Below are 26747 nucleotides of genomic sequence, written 5' to 3' on the forward strand. Positions count from 1 at the left end.
TCTTTGTACACTACTTTTCCAAACGGCCTCTAAATCCCATTTCCCTTCCTGCAGTCCTGTTATGAGATAAGTACAAAACAAACTAATTTGTTCATGTTGTAGTTCGCCTGAGCCTTTTAGTATCCTGTGAATTAAACTCTCAGGGGAGCATGTCAGATGCAATTCAATAACAAAGCTGGGCTCTAGCGTTTTTGTCTCCCTCTAATATGTTTAGAGACCAAGTGAAAAGACTGGGAGGCCGGGGCGTCCGTCCACGAGGTCCGTCCATTTCCGGATGTTTATCAAACCACAGATGCATCACACGACCTTCACAGTACATTCGTAAAGTTACGCACATATTGGAGTTTATAGTTTCAATTTGGGTTACTGCTTAAAAAGGTTTACATGCTTTCAGATCAACACACACACACCAAGTTCACCAGCTGCCTCTGCTTACCATTTTGCATTAGTATGATTAGCATTAGTATGATTGGCTTAAGTGTTTGTTTGAGGACTATTTGATTGGCTGGTGTCTCACCATAAGGGTGCAGAGGTGAAATCTCGGCCAGAACCATTGACGAGGACCAATGTTTGACAAAAAAAAATTATACATTAAATTATAAAAAATAAAAAAACTGGAAAAACTGAATATGTCTCCTTTGGTAAATGGTCTGTATTTATACAGCCCTTTTCTAATCTTTTTAGCCATTCATCTATTCACACACACATTCATACAGTGTGTCTATGGGCAGCACTTTTTCTATGAGAAGAAGTTCAGTACACTTCAGCATGCAGAATGGGGACTTATGGGATAAAGGTTGAATACGAAAGTACAGAGAGCGTTTGTTTGTGTATCTTGTGCAAACGGTTGATCAGAATCTGTATTTCATGTGTTGTGTTTGTGGTTCAGCAGAAATGGGTCGTGCTGTTTCACACACAAGCACATGAGCAGGTTATAGCACCCGTCCCGCATTGCACAGAAGAGATGGTTGGAGCAAAAGACCGGGCTGCCCTCTCCCGAGAGTAATGTAGTGCCATGCAAAACCAAGTGGGAGGCCAATTTATCGCTGCTCGACAATTACACGAGGTTCTGCACAAAGCTATAAGAGGCCACGCTCCCAGAGATTTGTTTCTTTAAACCCTCCAACTCAACCGCTTGAGATTTTAAAAACCAATGCATTGGGAGGTTAAAAAGAAAAAGCCCAAAGGCAAATGGAAATGTCAGATACATTACAGCGGCACAGTCCAGAGTTCATTTCCGCCTCTCACTGTACAAAGGGAATTCCTTCTCCTCCTCCGTTAATCCCGCTCAAGTCGCCTCAGTAATCCCCCGGCTAAATAAGAGCAGAGGGACGCTGCGTTGAGGGAGGCCAAACAAGAGCTTGTGCCACTTTCACATGGAGCCAGACTGATGCCGAGTGTGAGCTAAATGATCACTGAAGATAAAGCCCAGAGCCAGTGTGTCCGATGTCCACGATGCGGCCTGAGCGTGGATTTATGTCAGACGGTCAACACAGAGCACGGACCAGGAAGTACATAAAGCAGACACACGATTTTAAGGTCGTCTTAAAAGTAACGATTACATTTTAAGATTGTGAGATTTATGGAGCTTTCGAACACAACAGCTCTCTCTTCCCCGGCTGCTGTACATCAGGCCATAACATCCTCCACGTAAAGACAGGTTTTAAGACTCAGGAGACTCGGGAGTGTAAATTGCTCAAACAGGCGAGAGACGTCAGACCGTTTCCTGCACGTCCGCCGACAGTCGGCTGGCATCACTCACTCTGACGGTTACACAAAAGATTCAGACAATTATGACAACACCTTGACTGAGACGAATCCACGCACCGCACCTACAGTAACAAGCTGCCATCTGCTTCCTGGCAACACGCTGCCTCCGCTCTCATCAGCTGCACAGAGACAGTTCAGCTGTTTACAGTAGCTTGTCAGGGATGTTTTACACCATGGTTGCAGCCATTTTTTATAGCCAGGAAGAGCGTCAACTTCAGAGCTTCTTATCTATGGTGCTGAATGGAAAATTAGCCACATGGTAATGACTTTTATTCTATAGAAGAAAAGATTAAACATTTTTTATGATCCTGTGTGGCTGATCAATGATTCTGATAAAAATCCTTTACTGATGCTGTTGGGCGTGAAGCTTCACTAGTTTATACTGCTGGCATGTTTAAGTCACCGTATTTTTCAACCCCTGTCCTATGTGTATTAATATGGTGTGTGAATGAATGGTTCTCCACACACCTTTAGAATCAGTTCAACAGGTCGCCCCTGACTAGCAGCTGTGACATGGCGACAGTTGCCACATTGGATGTTATGGGGCAACTGGGAAAGGCCCAGTTACGCTCAAAATAAAAATGTTAGGCTTTTATTGGTGAAATTAAAACACTTTTAGTCAACATTTCCTGGACATTGTAGCCACGGCTGCCTGGCATGAATCATCTAGCATCTGGCATCTATCCACTGTCTGGTACATTCTCTTGCTACTGAGCTGGTGCCTACTCTGTGCAGCTGGCAAATAGCATGATAATACTAATTCACCTCTAAAGAGTTATTTGTAAATGGTGAAATGTCCTTATTAATAAGGTTATTCAACATGGACATGCACCTATTTCTCCATTGACCAACGTTATTTAAGAGTTCTTCCAACTATAAAAAGGTACATTATTAATGTTACTTTATCATTTGAATTATAATAACCATCATTTCCGTTCTACATTGTATTTGTAAAACTTAAGTTGGATTACATTATAGCCCACAGTACATATATGTAGGATCTATCTGACAAAACCACTGATAAAGCAGGACAGATACGGAAGCTTGAGCCCTCCTGCACCTTGCTTTCTGCTTTGGTTCCCACTCAGCCTTTTGCTGCACTTCTCTGTCATTTCACACTTACGTTATCCCCCCCCATGATATGTGTGAAAATGACACACATAAAAGGGGAAATGAGCTGGTGGCTGGGCTTCTTGATTACAAACTGCCGATTTCATCTCCTGTTGCGGTTCAAACGAGCCGTGTGAAAGAAACACACGGGTGTTACATCCGTGCTCGAGCGCTGAATAATAAAATAAAAATCAATCAATCAGGTATAGATAACTCTTACAATAAATGTCACATTATAATATAGGTTTAAAGAAGTATTTTGGCTCCTGAGTGAAGATTTTGGTTTTAAACTCTTTTTTATGAGCAGAGATTGACAAGCACTTTAATAACCTGAGGTATATCAGCTATGTGTTATACCTCCTCACCCTGCTCACATGATGTATAATCATTACATCGATATTGATGTTTACACTGTATATTTACCACATAGCCTGTTGCTCTGTGGCTTTTCTTTAACCAGGTCAGTATATTCGACTCATTACCGGTTAACAGGGGCGTTTTAAGCAGCTAAACGCAAGCTTAAGATAAAAAAGACACACGTCAGCATTAAGAAAATACATTCCAATATCAGGTTTTATATGTCAAGCAATTTAAGAGAGGGGTCACATAATGTCCTGCTTCTCAAACTACTGCCTGGTAAATCTGTTCTTAACAAATATGGACTTTGCTAAACACATTGTACCTGTATTGAAAAAAATCAAAAATTTAAAGAAACTTCAAACATTCAAGGAATATTCTAACTTCCTGTCCGGTCTCTGTAGAGTTCTTTCTTTCGCTGTCACATCTTATCCCCATCCTCAAGTCATTTGTCTGAATGCGCTCTGAGGGGAACTGATGAAATTCTTATCTTACATTTCTCAAACCATCGGTCTGAGGATCCACTTCCTCGTCTATCTTTGGACGACACTCAGAGGCTCCGTGACACTCGCTTGACACTTAGGACGTGAACTTGTGAGCGACAAAAACAAGCAGAAAATGAACTCATTCAGACGTGAGAAATCCCTTTACTGGGATCAGGTACGATTTAAATTCTGTTAACATGAAGCAAAAGCCAGACATGATCGGGGTATGATGACGTCAGGGCGTGCAGGTCGCTGCGGCAGGATTAAACACAAACAGGTAAAAGTCGTGCCAGCGTCGACTCCGAGGTGAGGTCTATTTTAATGAGGTAGAGAGAAGATTAATGGCGACCAAATCTTCAGTGATCCATAAGTAAGCACTAACAGCATTAGACAACAGCTTTCACCAGAGGAAGTGGAGCCTCAGCCCACTTAAGTGGCTTTCAGCATCAACGTCAACTTCTGTCGTCAATGACAACACAACACAAAAATGTTTCCCAATAGATACACTGTAGCTTCTCTGTCCTATTAAGGACACACCACGTATTGCCAAAAAGCCAACTTAAATAAGATAAAACTCGAATAAACAAAAAAGCATTTTGGGGTTTTTTTGGTCAGAAATTTGAAAAATACGTCATCAAAAATATACATGGGTGGACAGAGTTATTAGCATTTTTTTTTTTCTCATTCTCATTTTATCTCAGTTAGATGAAAGAAATTAGTTTGTTTCCCATAGAGGCTTAGAGTTGACTCTAATGATACTTCTAATCATATATGATAAGAGCTTTTATTTCAGAAAACTAAATTATGCAGCTTCATAGAGCCAGACACAGAAAACTATTTGAGCTTGAACTGACTGACTCAAATAATTATAGGAAATTGTTGCTGCGAATTTTTCCATAAATAGAAAAGTTGATTACCAACATATTGGTCCAGCTCTGGCTAATACGTGAGACAAAACACTGGTTGGTTGGAGTGTTGGTCAGCTGTTCAGCCATGACCTAAATAACGTGCCAAAGCTTAAAGTGGGCTCTCGACTCACAATCAAATGCCATTACATCAGCATGATGCGCCTTTAACTCCAGCTTACAGCCAAACTTATCAAATTTTGAAACCAGCGCTCTGCACACGTGCGTCTATGACGTGACATCAAATCAGCGTTTTCTCCTCATGTCGACGTTTAACTTGCACCGAAGCAGACGATGGCTGCGACGGTTTCACTATAAAAAAAACTGCAGCTCAAGGACACATTTAAATCTATTAGCTTTTTGACCTCGAGGATGAGCGGTGGGGTTACTGCAGAGCGTCGTCCAGGCTGCGGCCGGCCGACAACACACGGCTCCTCGGCGGCTCTCAACACCCTGTCATGTTAAGCCGAGCTCTGGCTCAATCTAAGCCTCTGAGAGGTCGAGGCCTGAAGTGGGAGGTCAGCGCCAGACCTCGCTTCCTCATATCAACGGTCTACTTCAACAGACTCCTGGCACGAGTCTAGACCGCTGATAACAGATTACGTTTATGTAGCAGAACAATCAAGTGACTGACACACTGTACATGCAGCTGGTGTTGTGCGACATCTTTAATTCCACAAAACAACGACTTGTTTTACTGCTTCACCACTGTTTCATAAACTACTGTCCAGCCGTTTACAGACATGACCTGTGGGAGTTAAACCAGCGATTGCACAGCAACAAATCTTCAGCATTATTCAGGTGAGAGGTGGAGCAGCATGACGCAGCAGGAAGTGACACACAGGAAGTGACGTAGTGACTCTGCTGCATAGATCACATGATGCGGTTCTCTCTTGACATCTTCATCTGGGTTATCCACGTGTATGACACTGCTTTTCAGCGGGAGACATTCGTTTTCTTTTTGTTTCTTTCATTTATAAAATAACTGAATGCTAATTATACGGATGTAATAATTAATTCAAAACTCACTTTATATGTCAGATATTGTTTTGTTAAATTGGTATGAGTCACACATCAGGGGCAGCGGCAACTGAGCTGCAACATTATTTAGTGACAAAACTTCCCTCAAGTAAAACACACTTCTGTGTGATGGAAAGAAGAAAAAAGAGCAATGGAATAAACCCACAAAGTCAATAAAAACCCACATCTGGTCCTCTGACATTATGTAAGACACGGGTAGGAACACTGTATGGGAGTGTTCATTTCCTGTGTTATCTAACTGATAAATACCACAATAACAAGATCTGATAATAATAACAGATCCTGGTGATGGGCATGGCGGAAATTACAAGTGGGGGGAAAAACAGCTGTTGTATTTAATGTAAACCAACAAAAGACCAGTCCATAAAACTCCCAGTGTGGATGAAGAGCTGCCATCATGTTCGGAACTCAGAGACTTTTCCATTTGCTATGATTCATGAAGATTTGATTTTACGAGGTCCTGTGGTTTCAATGCAATTTCTAGGAAACTCAGTTTTTACTCAGAAATTACTCAGATAAGGGAGAAGAAGAAGCAGTTACAGTTATTGAGAACCCAACGGTTATGTTCAAGGTTTTGCGCATCTCGAATGAACGCCTCCATCAACAAGTCACGTTCCAGTAAAAAAAGGATCACTCCATCATCTTATTCCTTCAGAAACTTGTGTTAATAATGTCATAATTACTGTCTTAATGATTACGTTATGGCAAAAAAATGTATTTGTGAGATCACAGTGAGTTTCTTCTTTGAGAACCAAACTATAAATGGTTCATCCTCGTTATCAAGTGAATGTGAAAAAAAACCCTTCTCAGGGCATCAATGAGATATCGTGGTCACAAGACTGCATGTAAAGATGCTCGGATGGACAACCAGGAGACACGTACAAATGTTGGATGTCTTCTAAAAACTACTAAATTATTCAGTGAGTAAGTGATAAATAGTTGATAAACAGATTTTCATGAAAGCACCTGTTTTGAAGATACATAATATTTCATGTGACATAATATTTAGATATGTATATTTCTATAGATGTTGAGGTGTATGTTTGATTTGATCAAAACACATTTCTAAAGAGTGTGTATCCAGTGTGTCTGCCTGTAATTCTCCAGTTTGGAGGTCAATGGCATTATGCTACTTTACCCTGACATGCAGTGACTTAATCTCTGAGTCCAATTAACCCTGTGTCATCACAATCCAACTATTCCAGGAAGCACTCAAAGCCCCAATTAACCTAAATGTTTCCAGCATTAGTTTGCACCAACTGGGGTTCATTTGTCCTGCAGATTTAAACTGTCCATTTCGAGTTGAAGTATTTGCATACTGGTAATATTTGTACTGCCAGTGTGCTGCTAATTGCCTTGTGAGGATTTTTATGAATGGTGTATGGGTGTGGCTGTAATGTAATTGAAAGATTGAATGATAGTCATTATATGCGTGAATACCGTATTTGCATTAAACACTCTTGGAATAGAGCCACACAAATAAACAATTAACTAATTTCAATCAATGCTCTTCAATAACAAACTGATCGACATTGTTGAAACATTTTTGTAGGAATCTGTGCCAGACCGGCCAAATATTACAGTAACACACGCTTCAACTGCTTTTACAACAAGCATGATGTTCTCTCTTGTGCCATAAGATTACAGAAACTGAGCAGGCATGTTATCAAACGGGCCACTGGTGTGATGTCAGACTGTACTCTGCTAACACTGGGTCACAAGTAGTGAGGGAGTGTGAGAGACATAGAGGGAGAGGAGACGGGAGAGAGACGGGCAGAAAGACGCTGGGTGGGAGTTAATGTAACAGAGCAGAGTGCAGTCATTCTGCCCTGCTACACTGGTCTGTTTGCAATCCAGCTTCAGATGTTTGCTCAGAGCTGGGACGGAGCGGCACACAGTCTCCATTGTTGGGCGGTGGGTGGTATGGGATGAGAGGGCGGGGGAGAAGGGCACGAGACCGGAGCAGTGAACGTCTCTCGACTGGAGGGCCGCAGCTGGTCTATAGAAGACGAGCAGCTCAGAGAGGGCTGGGACCGCTCCACAGCAGCTGGCAGCAGCTTCCATGGTGGTAGGCTCGGCCTAATTGACAGGATAGAGAAGCCAACAGCCCGTTCCCCCACTTTCTGCAGGAAGACACGAGAGGCAGGCGCACAGCCAATTTTTACAACACCATGTCTGCCACCAATTACTGTGAAGAACTAATTGTGCTGCATCCTGAGGAAGAAGCCAAATGAGGAAGGGGTTTTGAGGAAGAAAAAAGTTGAATGGGAAGTAAATGCCTATTTGCATGTGATAAGGCTGACTTCCAGAATAAAGGTGCATTCATTTTATATCAGAATAGGGTAAGTATTATAATTTATCAGTCTAATGTTTAAAGCAATAACAGTTTATCCACTTCCTTTAGACACTAATCACATTAAGCTTTAATGTTTTTAAGTAACAAACATGGAAATAGATTGATTTCACATCATCAACCCATTGTTACCTTCACCAAGGGGGTCCTTTGTTTGCAGGATCATGCAAAAACCACTAAACCCATTCCCACCTAACTTGGAGGAAGGATGTGGGGTCTGAGAAGAACTCATTACATTTGAGTGCAGTTGTAAATGAAGGGGCGGATCCCGGATTGGTTTTTCACAATCTTTAACTATGTTTCATTAGAAACAAGAATGTCACTCAGAAGAGTTCACACCTCCACCGACACCCAACAATCTACTTAAATCTAAATCAAGCTCCTAGATATCAGTTCCCAAAATGTAGCTCTATTAAAAAAAATGTCAAAAAAATGTCGAAAGGCTTCAATGAGAGCCTTTCAAGTTTGTCGAGTCTTTGCATACTTATTCAAACCAAGCAGGTAGAACTGGAAAATCAGCTGAACATCAGAAAGCACCAGATGACACACATACTGTAACAGCAGCCTCATTAATTCTCACACCTTCAGTCAGCAGCATCTCTTTTCCAAATGCAAAAGTTCGGATTCACAACATCACAAAGGAATCCAGGTGTTTAGACGTGGTGGGAACTGCCTGTTGAAATGCAACTTTATCCTGTTTATCTGCCAGAGGCTCTAAGTGGCTAAGCTGAACCAAATAAGTTTAACTAAGTTTACCTTTATCCAGAGGGCCTCATCACTAGCAGTACTAAACATAATTAACCCCTTCAGGACTCCATCCATCCATCCATTCTCTATGCTGCTCTGAGGGTCATGGGGGGAGCTGGAGCATGGTCAGACTTTGGTCAGAAGGGTGGTACGCATTCATTATACCTTCTTATTATGTCACTACAAAATCATAATCAACCGGTGCTGTGAAAAGAAAAATAAACAACATTTAACTCAATTAAGCAAGTGGAACACGACACGTCTGGATTAGACATAAGATTCAGTTTTCCCTCTGAGTAAGAAACAGTCGACTTAATCAAACAGTCAATTATAATTACTGCTCACCTATTGATCAGAGTCCATTTAATTAGGCACTGTTATCCCTCACTCTCCACCATCAGTGATATGGGGATTAAGTGCTGAACATGCTTCTGAGTAATCCTAGGAGCCCACGGAGAAACCACTTACGAACCACTCAATCAATGAGGCTAAGGATTTGTGGTAAAGCCACAGGCACAGTGTGAATCTGTATTTCCTGAGCAAAGTCCTCGGCCAAGGTCGGGACTGCTCGTTTTTTTTTTTATTCTGAAAAACGAACTGTTAAGTGTACGACAAGTCCAAGACGGGGGATGACCGGCGGCCTGAGGTGTCACCGCGTAACGACCGGGCTCAGCAGAGGGAGGACCGCCTCCTCGCCAGCAGAGGAACGACTCAGCATTTAAATCCAATGGTCACAAAAAAAATACAGCCAAACAACCGGCTGTTCCTGTGGCAACGGCTTGCTGATGCTGCTCTGTTTATGATCTGTCTCCTCCCACCTATTATTGCCATGCTCCTCCCCCAGTGGATGACCAAAAATCCCCTTTTTAATCAGCGGTGACAGAGCCTGACCCAGATTGCCTGGGGAGGGCTGCGTGGTGTCGGGGTTTAGGTTTTACTGGAGCCACAGGGTTTTTGGATGGAGAGAAAAACATACCACACGAATGTTCAGGCCAAAATAAAGGAAACGTGCTACACAGAGGACTGTTCTGGCCACTGAGTCACATATCCACCCCTGCAGATGGTGATCTAGGAAAAAAACCATAGAAACATGTTTGTGGCTATGGCCAGACGCTTCAACATACGGCTCTGTGGGATCTGGTGAGATGGCCCGAAGGTCTCAGGTCTGATATCCATCGCTGACCCATCTCATACAGAGGTCTGACCCATTTTACCGGCTTCCAAACTCACACTTGCTCAGTTCCCTGACGATCCGGCTGAGGGACGAAAGGTTCACCAGGCCAGAGACGTTGGCCTCCATCTTGAGTGGGACTGAAAATGATCTTCAAAAGAGATCGTTCCAAGAAAGGCCGACTTATTTTAAGCCCAAAAAAGTTGACCATCCTGTCCCCAGCCTAACTCAGAGATCGGGGCCACAATTCCGTAGTGACGATCACTGACATCAGCTGACCAGTTGCATCAAACAGCAAAACATAGCAGAAAGAGCCTCATTTAAGTGTATGCAGCTGACATCTACATGAAATCTGAATATTGTTCTGATCTAAAGCAGAGTTCAAGTCAATCTTAAATGGCTGATATGAAGCAACTGCTTTTCTGCTTGTGGACAACAGATGACCATGTTTTAATCTGTTAAATTAACTAGTACACGTCAAGCAGCGCTCGCATTTATGAGGAATGTGCGACAATAAATACCAACATTTTTACATGGTGCACCTGTCCACATTGCTTTTAAATTTATTTTTCACTAACACATTCATTCTCACTCACCAATGACTAACACACAAGGCACTGGATAATCTACAAGTGTCTTGCTCTTGGACACCTGGTGATGAAGGCAGCAGCTGGGGATTGAACCCCCCCACTCTCCGTCACCCGTTTACACACCTATATTTCAAGATATTGATTTTTTTTTGTCATGATTCATTCATTCACTGTAAATGTAAGAAATTATAATATCAAACTACCAATCCTGAACTAACTCTAAGAGCAGAACTTTTAAAATACACAGAAATGTATTTAAAATACAGGCCAAGATCTTTGTAAATATACAGTATATATTTTTATAAAAATACCCGATTCATATGTCGTCATGTTATCCGTCTGTGTTGTCAAAAACAAACACAAAGTGTGGGATTTACCTTTGTGACAAACCACACTAGAGATTGTGGCAAAACATGCACTGACATATCTATGGAGTGGTTGCCGTATGACACCAAAACACCAGATTGGCTGAGGTGAGTCACTCCAGTGGCCATATGAGGAGGCTACTACACAACACGATGACACACAGCAGAAAATCTGGGGGTGTTAAAACCAACCGCGTGCAACATTCACAGCCGTCTGAGGTTCATTTAACATTCTCAGACTGTTTTTTGAACGCGCCCCATCTGATTCATATCGGATCCACGTGTAAACAAACAACTCCTCTACCGGCTGGTATCATCTGAGAAAAACAGCAACAAAAATCCAAAATGAACAGTGGACAAATGGGCTTCATGTGTTTTGCCACTTCACTGCCCAGGAGGGAGACACGACCACATAAAGCAGATTTGAATTCGGGATTATGTCAGAGTGGGTCCATGTGAGAAAACGGCAGGATTATTTCCCGGGAATTCACTGCGAGCGAGTGGGCACGATGATGACCCTGACAGATGCAGAACAAAAAAAACAAACTAAAAGAAAACAAATATTTCATGGTGATAAAGATCTTTCTAACATGTAGAGGATGTAAAAGGTGCCAACTTGGAAAGACAGCAAGATTTTGGTGATGAGAACCGACAGTGGTATCGATACTATGCAGCAGAATTTACACGTCATGTCCTGCCTCATGTATGCTTTACTGTGACGCCCTGCCACCCCCATCACCTCCCCTGAATGTGTCTGACCTACAGAATCTCCCGTTGCCTTCTTGTGTGAGAGTCAAAATGTGAAGAAGGTCTGGACCCCATTGCCGGCTCATTTTCCGGAGTTCATCACTGAAAACGGCTGAATTAATCCCTTGAATGTGATGAAAGGTCGACTAATCAATCACTATGATTTGAAGCAGGAGCGAGTCAGCAGTCAGCCTCTGCTCGGCCTCTGTCGGCTCAGCTCCTCTCGGACTTCTTCACACGATGTGATACTCGGGAGCACTTGGGGATAATTAATGATCAGATTTGATACAGAAGCATCGTGTCGACCTGTTGGATACAAGATAATCTGATGTTCATCGCTCTCTCTACCCTCGAGGACCAGGCGGGGGGAGAAACGGGGGGGCTGTGTTCGTCCCTCAGCTGGTACAACACTGAGCCCCCTGTCTCTCTCACACACACACACACACACACACACACACACACACACACACACACACACACACACACACACACACACACACACACACACACACACACACACACACACACACACACACACACACACACACACACACACACACACACACACACACACACACACACACACACACACACACACACACACACACACACACACACACACACACACACACACACACACACACACACACACACACACACACACTACCGGCGATGCAGAGGAGCAGCGGAGAGCTGATGAGCGTTTTACTGCAACGCCGTTCATCATCTTGAGATAAAACAAACTGGTGTTGCTAGGCAAACTTGGCATGCAGCTTATGGCCGGGTCGAGAAAAACCCATTTAGAAAATAATCCTTCAAGATGACATTAACATGCACCGAGTTTAAGTAGCTTATATAAACGCCCCGCCGCAGCAACTGTTTGGAGTCGCAGCATTTTAGCAGGAATGTTGACAAGTCCCTCGAGGACCACGCCTTTTGTCTCTTTCCTAACAAACCTGAAGCTAAATGTATTCCTGCAGAGCTGAAGTGAACATAACATGATGAAACGTCTCATTAGAAAACCGCCAAGATATGAAAGTTTGAAGAAACACGCAGGAGCTGTGGTAAAAGATAAGAAAAGGAACCACAAAGCAGTGGTGAGCATCAGAATACAGGGATAGGAAAGACACATCTTCATACTTTTTATAATCACTGAACTATCTTCTTTATAATTTGTATAACTCTTCAGGGGGAGGCACTTATTTTGCCTCAGGTCACATCGCCAAAAAAGGACTTTGGTGTTTCCCAACTGCTCGTTGGTCATTCCAAGTTTGCTTGTTTGACAAAGAGAGAGAAAGAGAGTATGTCCTCTCTGACAGGTTTGCGTTCGCCAATAAAACTTCATGGCTTCTCGTGCGCTTGCCTCACATTTATTTATCCCTTTCACTCACATATCATAAATGTGGGCAGCAGCGTACTTTGTCCGCGGCTGGATGTTTTTTGGTGGCTCGCCAAGACGTGTTTTTATTAGTAGAAAACAAGGAGGTCATTAGCTTAGAAGCTGAAGTAGGTTGTTGAAAATAAGTAGCTCTCTTTCTGTTGTGTAAGCGGTGGCTGTCTGGCGAGCGATGATAGAACGCTCAGGTTAGTGGTTGTGCAAATACATTTAAAGTGACTCGTTTGACTGAAATGCAAATATGTTCTCCGATTAAGCTGCTGTCAAGAAACTGATGATCTATTTCAGACCTCGTAGTTGTATGGGTCAGGTGACATCAATATTGGTAGGTCAGTGGAACAGATCCAGATTGAGATATGTCAACCTTTATTTCATCCATTACTGAGATATCTTTTAGATATCAATGTTGCTCTCATGAGAAATTCACTAAAGTACAAACAGCAGCAGGTCAAAGTTCAACAAAACTATATATTTAAATATTAGTGAGCTAACATGCTAAATTAAAAAGTTGAACATGGTTAACATTATACAAGCTACAGATCACTGTTAACATGTTGTTGTTAGCATTTAGCTCAAGGCACTTGCCGCAGCAGTACAATGACGTAAAATACTATGTTGCAAGTACAAGATTTAAAAGTACTACATTCAAAATCTTACTTCAGGAGTATAGACAGATATATGTACTCACAAGTATCTTTGGTATACTTCTTTTTTTGTACATTGATTACTTACTTTTGATCCTTTAAAGTACGAGCAGCATTATTTATTTGGCAGTTTATTCAATAGTAATGAGTTGGAAATTCAGTGATCATATATTTTTTATCTAAAATCCACACACGCACGGATGTCTTTTCATTCATGCTGCCCAGTCAGTTCTCTTTCTTGTCTCTGTACAAACTGATCGGCCTGTCCTTTGTTTTGTTATTACCTATTAGGGAGGGGCAAGCTACCTAATTGTTTTAGAGTTTCGGGACATAAGATTAATATCTCCACCCAACTTAATTCAGACAGTGTGATGATTGTAAACAAACAAAACACAAACCTGGTTCGACCACACCTGTAAAACAAACGTAGTGGCATCGTGACTATTTCCCTCTGAAATGCAGTGAACAAGTAGTACAATAAGAAGTACTATGTTGCATGAGATTAAATTAAGTACAAACCTAGAAACTGCATTTTACTACTACTGTATACTACTACAGTAAATGTACTTGATAACTGAGTTTTGTAACATTTGTAAGAGTAAAAGAAGCTACTTTAGAAATATTGCACCAGGAGCCTCCTCTCCTCTCTCCTTCAGTAGTTTGATATTAATTAATTCATAATTAATTATGAATTAATTAATATCCTACTTTCAAACTACTACATACTGTATCTGAGCAGTACTGCACCCGCTGCATAGTGTACATTACGGTTTAATGAAGAAACGCCTGGCTGTTTAAAAGCATCTGAAACCTGCAGAGGCAGCTGCAGGGAGACGGTGCTGGTCGCCACACAGCGTCAGCTCCAAACTCCTCTCTGTGAGTCCTGTACAGTATATTTATGCAGTCGGGGGGGGTCCTGTGGGAAGAGCCAGAATTAGCAGTGGATAGTGAAAGGTCATCGAGCAGTGGGAATGGAGATCCTGTTGACGCAATCTGTCCAATCGTATTTGTTTCCTTTAGCCAGAGACGAGTGGGTGTGTCTAGACTCCGGGAACAGACCAAAACAACACAAGGCCATAAAGTACATGTGTTTATGTTTGATGGATTCCTGACTTCGGGGGTGACGGCATTCAAAGTGTTTTCTTGACGACACAGAAGTGCTTCCTTTTAAAAAGAACGTGCATCATTTAGCAGCGCAAGCTCCTGAAATCTCCTAAGAGTGACAGTGAACGTTCTCGTCTTCACCGGAGAGAGACGGACGAGGACAAAGAGCTCTTTGAAGAGTCGGAGCTGCCTCAGTGTGTTTTACAGTTGTTTAAACAGCAGTAGGCCCGGTCTGCTGCTGCACTCCCTGTAACGCCAGGCAGTCAGAGTGGTTATTCACAGGCTTGTGTGGAATGCATGTGCGTCCCGACCCACTCAGACCCACCTCATCGCCGGCTGGTTGGCATTCCTGCCTCACTCTGTAATTATGACTCTTCCCCAGGCCTCTTGACTCGGCTCTCCCTGCCCGAGGAACATCCCTCCGCAGAGGGCCCAAACTTTTTCACCTGGACTATTAGCTCAGGCTCTAATTTTAACAATAACACATCGACGTGCAAGAATTTGCTTTGATATTAGCGGCGCAGGCAACAGCTGCAGCAACAACAAAAAAGAAGAAGCTGCAATTACACTTGCTGCTTCGTGTTTCATAAATCAGGATTAATCCCAATGTTTTTAACCTCCGGGTGAAATTATGTGATATCAAACCTTTAAAATGAATCAAAGATTTACAGCACAAGTACAATCCGTGCTTCAAGGAGAAGAAGAACAGAGCATGTAGATACTTGTAACGTGGTAGTTTGAAAACAAGGGAGCAGAGGAAGTTTAACTGCAGCACATCTGTTGCCAGCTGTCAGAGGAGTGAGCGTAAAGTTTCTGGTGTCAGATTGGAAAGGTGTTTTTTTATTTCTGTAACCACTCCTACATTCCTTCTTAAATCGCTGCAGAAACAACATGAGATGATGGAGAGGATGGATGCATTCACTTTCATGTTGTTAAGTAAATAATGATATAAAAGAATAATAAAAAAAACAACATTCATCAGATTAGATGATTGTGATGTTGACATGCTAATACTATTTGACTTATTCTCTCGGCAAAGGACGTTGGGTTTTCCTCTGTGCAAAAACTACTCAATGGTTTTTCTCTTAGAGTGAAGTGGAGCATGACCAAAGGAAGAACTCCTCATCTCTTGATTTTTGTTGATATAAAAATAATTCATGTATCTTGATGAAAGTAGAAATGCTGCACTGCGTTGTATGCCTCCGCCAACCAGTGCAGATTCTTTGTACATATTTCTACATGCTTTTTTCATATAAGAGATCCCTGTAAACTTTACCTTTGACAAGGTGAAACGCAGTAGCATGAGGACCCTGACCTTTGACCCTTCAGGCACCAAATTCTAATCAATTCATCCTTTGAGTTCAAGTTTGCACTAAATTTCAAGACACTCCCTTAAGCTGGTCTTAAGATTTCATTTTCAAGAAAAACATAAACATGACCTTGGGCAACCAAGAGGAAATCAAGCTCAAGTGAAGGCTTCTGTCAAATGTGAAAGAATTCCCTCAAGGCGTTTCAGGGATACTGCATTCACACGTCAGAAAACTTGCTTTTTGAGGTCACCGTGACCTTGACCTTTGACCACCAAAATCAAATCAGTTCATCCATCAGTAGTGAATATTTTAACCAAATTCAAAGAAAATTCCCTCATGGAATTCTTGACATATTACGTTCACGGGAATGGGACGAAAAACATAAATATACAGTTATACACGCACCTGAGTGTACTTCAAGTTCACAGAGAACTAAACATGAAACACAAGACTAATCCTACAGAACTTTTAGGTGTAAAGTGTAAACTTTTATTAAAAGATTTACTTGATGTTGCAGCTTCAACAATGTGTGTTGACGTAAACTGGCGAATAATCCAAATATATCAACAGTATGTGAAAGGAAATCTCACAGAGTTCCAGACAATCTACTCCATTCATGCTGCTGCAGGCACATGACACGCCTGCAGCAGGAGGATTAGGACGATCAGCTGAGCGCGACTCAATACCTCATTGTTCCACGCTTGTTTTTCCTCCAGCTCTTGTCGCAGCTTATCAGAGGAGGACAGAACCAAATCTCTCCTCGCACCGGCCCAACTTCAATCACTTCCCACCGTCAGCGGCAAACAAGCCCAACGACGGTGGTGCCAAGATGTGAGGAGCCCGTTTCATGCTCTTTATGTTTCAGACAAAGCTCTAGGTGCTGCTCATGTTCAGGACACATAAATACAGCCGGCGGCAATTAAGGAAATCAGCTTTGGGCTCGAGATTACAGGGCTGCAGACTGACGCCTTTGTTTGCGGGTCACATCTGTATTTGAGTGACTAAGGCCACCCATATGCTGCTGCTGTGTAAAGGGCGTGTTCCAGCCCTGAACGCACCCTCCATCTAGGCTGTTCATGTCTCCACCCCAGACTGACAACAAAACACACACTATGCAAACAATGGATGACGTTTTAAACTGGATAACAAAATAAAGGCAGGTCACAGTCAACACAAAGAAGCAGATGCTACTATTGTAGTGGAAACCTCAATGTGAAACTAGGAAGTTTAATATGCAGGTTAAAAGGTCACGATTTTATAACTTGAAACAAGTAGTTTCAGGAAAAATATCTATTCTTTCATCTGTTAAGACAAAAAGTCTAAGCAGATGACAGAATAGATACTCATCGAAAAAATTTGTTCCCGACTGAGAAAATTCACATGAACTCCGTTTCAAGTTGAAACAACTCAGATCACTTTTAAACTTGCAAACCCTAACAAGCACCTAACAGCAGACTTTGTGTCCAATACAGACAATTTTATGATAAACTCACACATGATCCTTTTTCCTAGCTCTTCATTATTATGCAAACCTAGCAAAGAGGTCTCACGGTGTACAAGTTGTTAACACGTAAAAAGGACATGTTGTTTGCAGCGTACATATTTTTCTCACATTCTTACTTCAAAGCACATGAACACACCGAAGGTGGAAAAACAAGTTCACAACTCTGGAAGTGGGACCTTCCGAGGAGTGTGTGAATGCATCATCATGCCTGTGTGGTAAATGTGCAGCTGGAGCTAATGGCTTAGCTTAGCTGAGCATAAAGACTGCTCCATGCTGGCAAAACAGTAAGTTGTGTTTACACTGCGATTTTTACAAATTAGGGTGTAAGTTCTGGTTGGTACATTTTATCTTTTGATAGATCCCCGCTACCCCTCTGCATGTATTTGGGCTATGCTAAGCTAAGACACGCTAAATGAAAAAAAAAAAAAATATATATATATATATATATATTATCTTATTTTTCTGTTTCTAATTTTTGCCTTCAATTTCTTTTCCTTTTCTTGCAAAGCACTTTGTAACCGTGTTTTGAAAGGTACATAAATTAAGTTTATTATTATTACTATCATTATTATCATTATTTGTTAGTAATCAGAGGAAAAATAAATATGCAGAATATTAGTTTGTAAGCACAGTAAAATAAAATATCTCCCCGAGTAGTTCTTCCTTTAAAGCATCTGATATGGATTTACAGAAAATGCTACAGAAGTGAAAACTCTTCACGGCTTAATGACAAAAGTATTAAGCTGCCTCCTGTATACCGAATGCTAAATATACACATCACAGCAAATACACATCCCCGAACAGCCATTGTGCAGTCAGAGTTGTGCACAGGAAGCACTTTGAATGCACCTTAAAACCTGGAAGAGCCACATCAGCAGCATCTCGCCTTTGAGAAAAAGACTGTGCGAAGCAGAGATATTTAACCTGTTTCTGGCCCCTTCGCCTCTGAAACCTGTGTAATGGAGATTAAATTGCTCTGAGATGTGCTCACCTGGCACTCACGTGAGCAGGCCTTTGCTTGAACACACAGGGAGATAGTGCACAGCAGAAGAACACAAATACAGTACATGTACACGCCGTGTTGACTCTGAGCAAACATTGCACCTGATGGCGACAAACAACACATTTATGGCCAATTTTCCACAGTACCGATCAGAAGCCCTGGGAAATCACTGTACTGCAGCAAAATACACGTTTGCTTTCCAGCGGGATAATCATCTGGGTTATTTTTCAAGCACTGCTTATCTCACCAGGAAATTCATTCAGCCTGTGGTTCTCTAACTTTCCTTGATTGCAGCCATCTTTCATTATTGTCTTTTTACCAGCAGATTATGAGAAATCTGGATTGTGGCCATTTTACAGAGTGGTATGATTAGGACTCACCTATATAGAGTGAGGAGTCTTTCTTCTTCACATGATCATCGATGTAGGACACTCCTAGAGGCTGCACCGGTGTGGCTCCGATCCCCAGCAGCACTTGGGCTCCGATCAGCAGCAGGTACATCATGTTGGTGTTGGTCTTTTTGTTACACACATCGTCCTCTGCCAATTGAGCCTCCCTGCTGCTGGTGTTGAAGCAAGCATCCCGACCCACGTCAGTCCTCCATGCAGCCCTTATCTCGTACTGATTGGTAAGAAATTCCGGGAGAGCTGAGAGAAGGGCGCCAAGCGCCATGATGATGCCCCCGCAGCCTATCAGTCGGGGGCGATGTGCTTTGGCCCCAAAGTAACTGACAAACAGGATCAATGCCAGGTTGCCGATCTCGAAGCTGCTGGCGATCACCCCCACGTCAGCGCTTTGCAGGTTGAACCGCCGCTCCAGGGTGGTCAGCACGCTCACCTGAAAACGACAACAGAGCACTACATTAAACCACAGCTATAATAGAGAAGCTGCACAAAGCAAAAAAGAGGAAATAATTAATTAAGAAGGGTGTGGGCATTTCATGTCAGTATTGGAAAGAGAAATTCATCATATGATTTATCAGGATACTAGACATAAGCATCTCAATGCTAATATTCCAATTTACGCATTGTATGATCTGTTAAAGCAAGGGAGTGTGCACACAGCGTCACCATTTCATACTTTAACACATCCCTAGAGATAGAAGTGTTCACTTCCCAAACTAAATATAACTTAAAAATAAAGATGTGATCACGGTCCACAGATACTACAAGAACCGGATGTCAATCTCCAGATCACATATTCAGATCACACATTAACACTAGGAGAACACGGGGCCTTTATTTGATTCTTTTGGACGAGCTCTTGGAGAAATCATGACTCATGCAGTCTAAACAGCTCCTTTCCATTGGAATATCCTGAATGACAGACTGCTCAGATGTTCCACACTGGGTCTCCTCCCTGCCAACAGGCCTCTGTTTCCAATTAACCGCGCACAGCAACGTTTACTTCCACGGTCGGAACGGCTCACCACGAGCTTCTCTCTGTTCCACCAGCTGTCGTCCGCACAGCCTCGACGACTCTCAGCCGAAGCAAACACAGCAGAGCGGTTGTTTCGTGACAGGTTCTCAGATATGATTCAGGAGTCGCTGATTAAAGACTGTGAGGTGGTAAAGGCTCCATCAAATGAAGCACAATCAAGCAGAGAGGGCGACTGTGTGTTTGCTTGTGATGTGTGTGGGAACCGTCTCTCTGTGTCCATGTGAACCACAGTGACTCATTTAAACAGTTATCAAGCTATTTTCAGATCTGTCCCAAACTGTCCCTGAAATGGCATCACAATTTTCCATCTCCCTGCTGCCGGCGCCGTTAAAGAGTTGGGACTGAGCTCTACAGAAAATGAGAGAGAGGGAGAGAGAGCGAGCACATCCAGCCAACACAAACACCCCACTCTGAAGAGAGTGACTTCACCGCAAGATGAATCAAGTTGTGGTTTTGTTGTTGGAACATTTTCCCATCAAATGCCGAGTTTGCCCAGATTAATATCCCCAGTGGATTTGATTTGGAGCAGAACTAGCTCCAACTATCTGACGTGAGTAAATGAAATGACGCTTGGTTTGACGTAAAATGACGTATAAGGCTAGAGAAGGCTGCTTCAGGGCCGAATGTGGAAGTGATTGATCAAAATCATCCTTTTCCTTTTATGCAGCTACACTGAAGTTCTTTATTTCACTTCACATTACGTCACTACATATAAAATCATAGACTCTGTTGCTAGACTTTCTGTCTGGTAAAGACTGTAAATTTTTTCCTTTAAAAGTATGTAAAACATCACACGTGCACTCAACACAAACCATTCCACTCTCCATCGGTGACCTTTTACAGATGCGCCTGGCGTCCACAAACATGTTTAGTAATTGCTGCTTACCCAGTTTTGTTTTAAAACTCTGATGCTTTGTTTTAGTTTGAAGAAGTTTGGAAACAATGACACAGACACTCCCCGCCGCTATCAGATTGTGTGTTTACGGTCACGACGTAGCCTCGGCCGATATGTCAAGCTCCTATCAGTTGATCCTGACCAGAAGAAAACAACCCCCATCAGACTCCGCTACCAGCCAATTACAACCGTTGCTGACCATGTTGTTTTTGCTAACAGCTGTTGTGCAGTTAAGTTCTGCATTTAACATTGATACAGCTGTTTATATGCGTAGGAGACCAGCTATAGTTCGAGGAGTCTGTTCACACCTGCATGCAAATGCCCAGAGTGCGTGAGTGGCCACATGAAGTGCATTTCAGTATAGATGGGCATTAAAACTCATACAGAGCCAAAAAATAGAGAACTTTTTAGTTTGATAATGCTGTTTAAAACAAATTTATGGTTTAAATATGTATTAAAACATATTTGTATGCATGAAGACTCAGTGTCCACTTTGGTTTTCAAGTACGTTTCTAAAACGCCGGGTAAAACAGGTCATAAACTACGACCTGTTTCTAAAAATGCCCGTCCCATTCGAAGTTAGATTTAATGCACCACGGGCGAGTGGACGAGGAGACGTCACTGTCAACAGAGACAAACACTGTACAGCCTGTTTTGTCAATGTAGCACTTTAAAAAATGTCCTCTGTGACTTTTTAAGAAGCAGTAGTGACAGCAGGTCGTTCTTGCAGCTGCTCTGAACACGACCGCAGTCCTTCCGTCACTGCACATCAAGGCACGGCGAGGATGATCGTTGGGAGCGGTGTGTGCCAGTGTCCTCCAGTGATGTTGAGTGGATGGAAAACTTCAGGAAAGAGTCATGACATCTCCACCCTTTGGGGCAGCTCTTTCTCACGACTGTGAACGCACCGGACGGGGCTGGGTTTACGCGATCTGGTCACAGTGTTGCCTCATCTTGTTCTTAGAGGCGATGCCCAGTCCAAACAACCCCGTCGACATTATGGCTTTAGTTCTACGCAAACGGCAACCCGGCGATAAAACATCGCAAAAAGGAGTGGGGGCCATTATCTAATCAGATACCATCCCGTCACGGGAGAGCCTGAGCAAGAGTGTGTATGGCGGACAGCTTGTGCGGTGGAAACACTCTGGATGAGTTAAGCTCCCGTCGCCAGGTTCAACATGTTTGTGCACTTCCACTGTGACTTTAACAGGCAGCCTTCCAGGAGGATTACAACCAGGATAAAATTGCAGACAGCTCAGCGGTCATATTTGTCCGGATAGCGTCTCGCACTGTGGAAAGGTTTTAATCGGCTGCATGGCAACAAAACAAACTTCAACACACTGCAGCATGACGTCCGATCACATCACCTGACAGATGAGCCAGTGTTTGTCTGAGCAAACTTCCACCCAGTGGTTTCAGGATGGTGTTAGGTATTATGCGGCAGGCAGCGAATGATGCTGGACGCTGACGTTACTGTGAGGTTAAGGTTTAACGTGGTGACGTTTGTCGAGGCCATTTATAAGTGATGCCGGAGCTATTTAGAATCACGTCCACTGGGTTTTATGAGGTGTGACTTACTGAAGGGTGACTCAAGGTTAGTTTAACGTACTTCAGCTGCTCTGAATGAGCCATTTTCAAGATCTGCTTATATATTTTGAAAGAAAAAACTACATCTGTAGTGTCAGCTGTGTGTATGTGGCATAGTTCTACTTTTTACAACATCTAAATACTACCTGAGTAAAATAGAACATGTCATTCTGGATTTTTTTTAATGTTAACCACTTTTCTCAACAGTTTGTGACGTCAGGTGCTCGGTTAATGGCTACACCTATGTAATGTTTAATGAAGAAGGCCCAGGGCTGACTCCTACGATGAATTACCTTGGAGATTATGTCTGTGTACTAACCTGAAATGTCAACACGTTACATTGATGTTAATTTAATTGGGGGATTACTGAAACATTTGATTGTTATTTGAGGAGTCAAAGTAGCATAACTTAGAAAAAATACACGTCCTTCATTGGACGGATCTATCACACCGAATGTTTACTCTGCTTTTAAAGAGACAATAATGTTCCCGTTGGACAGTTTGGGCTCCTCCCTCCCACACTCAGCTGATTCAGTGCGACCGCAAGTTTGACAGGTTTGCTCAGCTGAGTCAAACACAGTTCCGGCTCGGGTGTTAGTCTCACTTTGCAGCTCGAGCCCTGAAGTGTCAGATTTGGTTCTTATCGGGGAAGAGTTGCTGTAACCAACAGAGCTTAGATCCTCAGGTGCCGCATGCACAGAAGTCACAGATAGAGTTTCCCAAGACGTGTGTATCATATTAACGCCGGCAATTAAAATAATCTAAAATTAGCCGAAACATGTGTGAAAATGTGTTTGAATGTGCAGCCTCTTCTGGTTCGAACTGATTCTTCAGACTGAGAATCAGCTACAGATTATTGAGATTTAAACACACAGCATCCAGACCTGTTGTTGTAAACGTGGAACTGTGCCATGTTTGACCTTTTCGCTTGAAATGATCGATTATGTCAGTCATTTATGAGGCAAAACCTGATAATAAAAGTAGATATACGCTACAATTTACCAGATCTCCAATTTAAGAACGTAATCCTCCGCTTTTTGGTACATTTTGACAATATACGAGAATCCACCTGATTTATCAGTTGACCAATAAAAATCAAGTTCATGGTTAAACTGTAAAAAAAATCAGGCCTCAACTACATTTCTTTGTCATAAGTGTTCGATATCGATATCTTGGAATCATTGCCAAGTGTTTTAATATATCATGATATTTCAAACATCCAATATATTTGACTCCCTAACCCGGGCTCTACATTTTACAGATGATAAATCAAATCAAAAAGTAGTCATCAGTTTGATCAACACTCAAAATAGCTAAATCTTGAAATTATTAAGTTTACATATATATATTTTAAGGAAATTACAAGAGAAAGTTACTGCTATCTATCAAAAGCAGGGAAAGTATTAAAGGAAATTTCTCTGAAGTCAGAAAAACCCAAATGAATCATGGAACAAGGACGACGTCACAGATCCGTCAGGTCTGAACTTTTGTGGTATTAGCCTGCGCAGGGTGACAGGCTGCTAAATCAGGTCACACAGCATGTTGCTAAGTGTCTTGTACTGTAAGCAGCTCACAGAAAAGCAAAGGGGCCATGATAGTCTAGTTCTGTTGCTTCACTGCCAGCAAACAACACTAAGTCCCATCATACAATCAGAGACAACACAGTGGCTCATGTGGTTTGACTCCAATTTACCAGATAGTGAAACCAGGTGCCTGATGACCTGTTCATGTAAACACCAGGCCGGAGTGAAATGACTCAAAACCTCAACCGACGCTCGAAAGTTTCAACTGACACTGTAGGGACAGGTGTGCAAAGCAAGCGCACCCTGAAAAAAGCAGAAGTGTGAGGCCTGTCTTATCAGAAATGAACAGTGAAGGAAGAGGAAGAACATCCCCTTTAGGAAATCATCCTAACTGACTGTGAGCGGCACCGCTGTGCCCGGCTGCAGCTCGGAGCTGCAGGATGCTTGATGCTCAGCAGGTCCACTAAAAGAGAAGATAAGAAGTTCCACTCCAAATATGGCCAAAGCATTTACAGTTGGGTCTATTAATATTGACTGAGCAAAAGAAACAGTGGGATTCTTGGAAAATAAACACTTGCAAATATTGAAACTAAATGTTCTCAGTGGTTGCCCCGGGCTGTGCATCTCCTCCGGGATACTTTGAGGAATATTTTAAAGCCCTTACGCTTTGTCCCACAAAATCTATGTCAGACTTTTCTACTTCTGATTCCTTCCTTCTTTGAAACAGGATCATAAATTCCAATTCCAGCTTTTTAAGTACAAAGAACATATTTAAAACCTTTTTCCTGAGTGTGGCAACGTTTCAGCAGAAGCAAAACTGAAAGAGAGTCAAACTAAAGGAAACAGGAGGAATGGGAAGACATTGTGCTTGACCTTGAATGACATTTTGGGTCAAAAGTGCCAATTACTGCCTTGCTCAATTTAATAAAACAATTATTATTTATGCCAAACAAAGATTAAAAGGTCAAGCTTTTTGGTTTTTGCATAGATGATCAAAAACTGCCTCAGTTTAAGTTGAGAAAAGGTTCGACTTGAATGTTATCACAACTCAAACTGAGCCTTTAATGATCAAAGGCAATTAGACACGACAGCTGACAATTTAACGGGGGATATTACAACAAGGACAGTTGAGCATGAAATGTGTCCAATGCATGTGATATGGTTTCTATCTCATGTCACGGCTCAGGAGCAAGCAGCCAGACCCGGGTAAGAAAAGTCTGGATGTGAGCTAAAGGGTCTTGGTAAGTTCACAGAGACAGAGAAGGCAGCACTCACCAGGTATGCTCCGACGGTGCCCTGAGCCAACATGAGGGCGCATTCCGATATCAGGAATATCTTGATATTGGAGAAGCATGAGGAGTTTTTGCGGGGTCCGTCCGCCTCCAGCATGTCCCCGCCGCTCCGGTCCGAGTCCCGGTGCTTCTTCACCTGCATCCTATCCACCCCCTTTGGGCTACTTTGCCCACACGACACCGCGAGGAAGCCGAAAGTGTCCGCAGGGAAGACGCTGGCGACGTGGCCGGTGACTACATTCGCGTTCCTCCTGTTTGTTTAGTTTTTCTCTTTCTTTTTTTTTTTTTTTAATTCACCGCTGAGTCTCCCGATTCAACAACGTGTCATCTGACGGACAGACTACGGAGCACACGGCCAAACTCCGCGGGGCTCTGCCGATCGTCTGCGTCTAAACATCGCGTCCCGGTCGACGCGCAGGAACGTGTGAGCTCCGTGAAGGTGTCGGTGCAGGAGCGAGTGAGGTCCCGCTGCGTGAATCTCTGTCAGGGCGCATGTTTCCCGCCCATCAGCCGCAGGTGAAGGTTTTAGGTTTCAGAGTGCTTCTTCCTGCTCCCGCTCCGGACTGTCATGGTCCTCCAATGACTGACTCCCCCTCTCTCTATGTGTGTGTGTCTGTGTGTCTCTGCGCTTCTCTCTCTCTCTCTCTCCCTCCCTCCCTTCTCTCCCTTTCTGTGTGTGTGTCTCTGTGCTCTCCCCCCCCCTCTCTCTCTCTCCCTTTCTGTGTGTGTGTTTGTGTGTCTCTGCTTCTTTTTCTCTCTGTCTCTCTCTCTCGCTCCTTCGACCCTAGAGGTGGTGTGTGTAGCTGCATCTCAACTCTCTGACTTAGAACACAGTTACACTGTGTGTGTGAGCTATAACTCATGTTGAGGGGACCTATATCTATTGACACAATCTGAAACAAAAGTGTTTTTTGGTGTCCAACATGTCTCCCACCCCTCCATCAGCATAGTGGTGAGTAGATAATGAGTGAATTTTACCTTTAAGCAAACTATCACTTTAAGGGTAAGGTTAGGGTTACACAACTAGTAAACATGAAGCCCAATTCATGCTTCTGCGTTGAAGCTGCGGCCTAGCCTACGCGTAGCCACCCTATGCAGAGCCCTAACCGTATCCTGACTTGCACCAAGAGCTGTGATTGGTCCTCTTGGTAGCAATCGCATCTCTGGCAGACTCGCTGACATTGTTTTATTGAGTTGCACAGGCATGGCAGTTCTTTGAGAAAAAAGAATTGCTCTTCGACATCTATCAGCTCCGACTCTAACACGATCCACTTAGAAACATTCAGCATTGTTCTGAAGTAAACAGCGACACCAGAGAAGTTGTAAATAAGGGGAACAGAAAACCAGAAGACACCCAACACCAGCATAAAAACTCTACCGCCCCTAGTGTTTCAGCGCTGTAATTGCA

At 42.8% G+C, this 26747-nt stretch overlaps 1 protein-coding gene across 1 annotated transcript in view; it reads right to left on the bottom strand.

The window, feature by feature from the left end:
* Positions 1-25971, bottom strand: part of slco3a1a (solute carrier organic anion transporter family member 3A1a) — a 35871-nt gene extending 9900 nt beyond the window's left edge. Inside the window, exons 1-2 of the mRNA XM_062390501.1 lie at positions 25323-25971; positions 18983-19439 (exon numbers count right to left, since the gene is read on the bottom strand). Coding sequence (XP_062246485.1) covers positions 18983-19439; positions 25323-25481 — 616 coding nt within the window. The 5' untranslated portion in view covers positions 25482-25971. The remainder of the gene's footprint in view (positions 1-18982; positions 19440-25322) is intronic.
* Positions 25972-26747: the final 776 nt, after the last annotated feature.

This window comes from Platichthys flesus, chromosome 6 (genome assembly GCF_949316205.1).
Source record: "Platichthys flesus chromosome 6, fPlaFle2.1, whole genome shotgun sequence".
Taxonomy (NCBI): Eukaryota; Metazoa; Chordata; class Actinopteri; order Pleuronectiformes; family Pleuronectidae; genus Platichthys; species Platichthys flesus.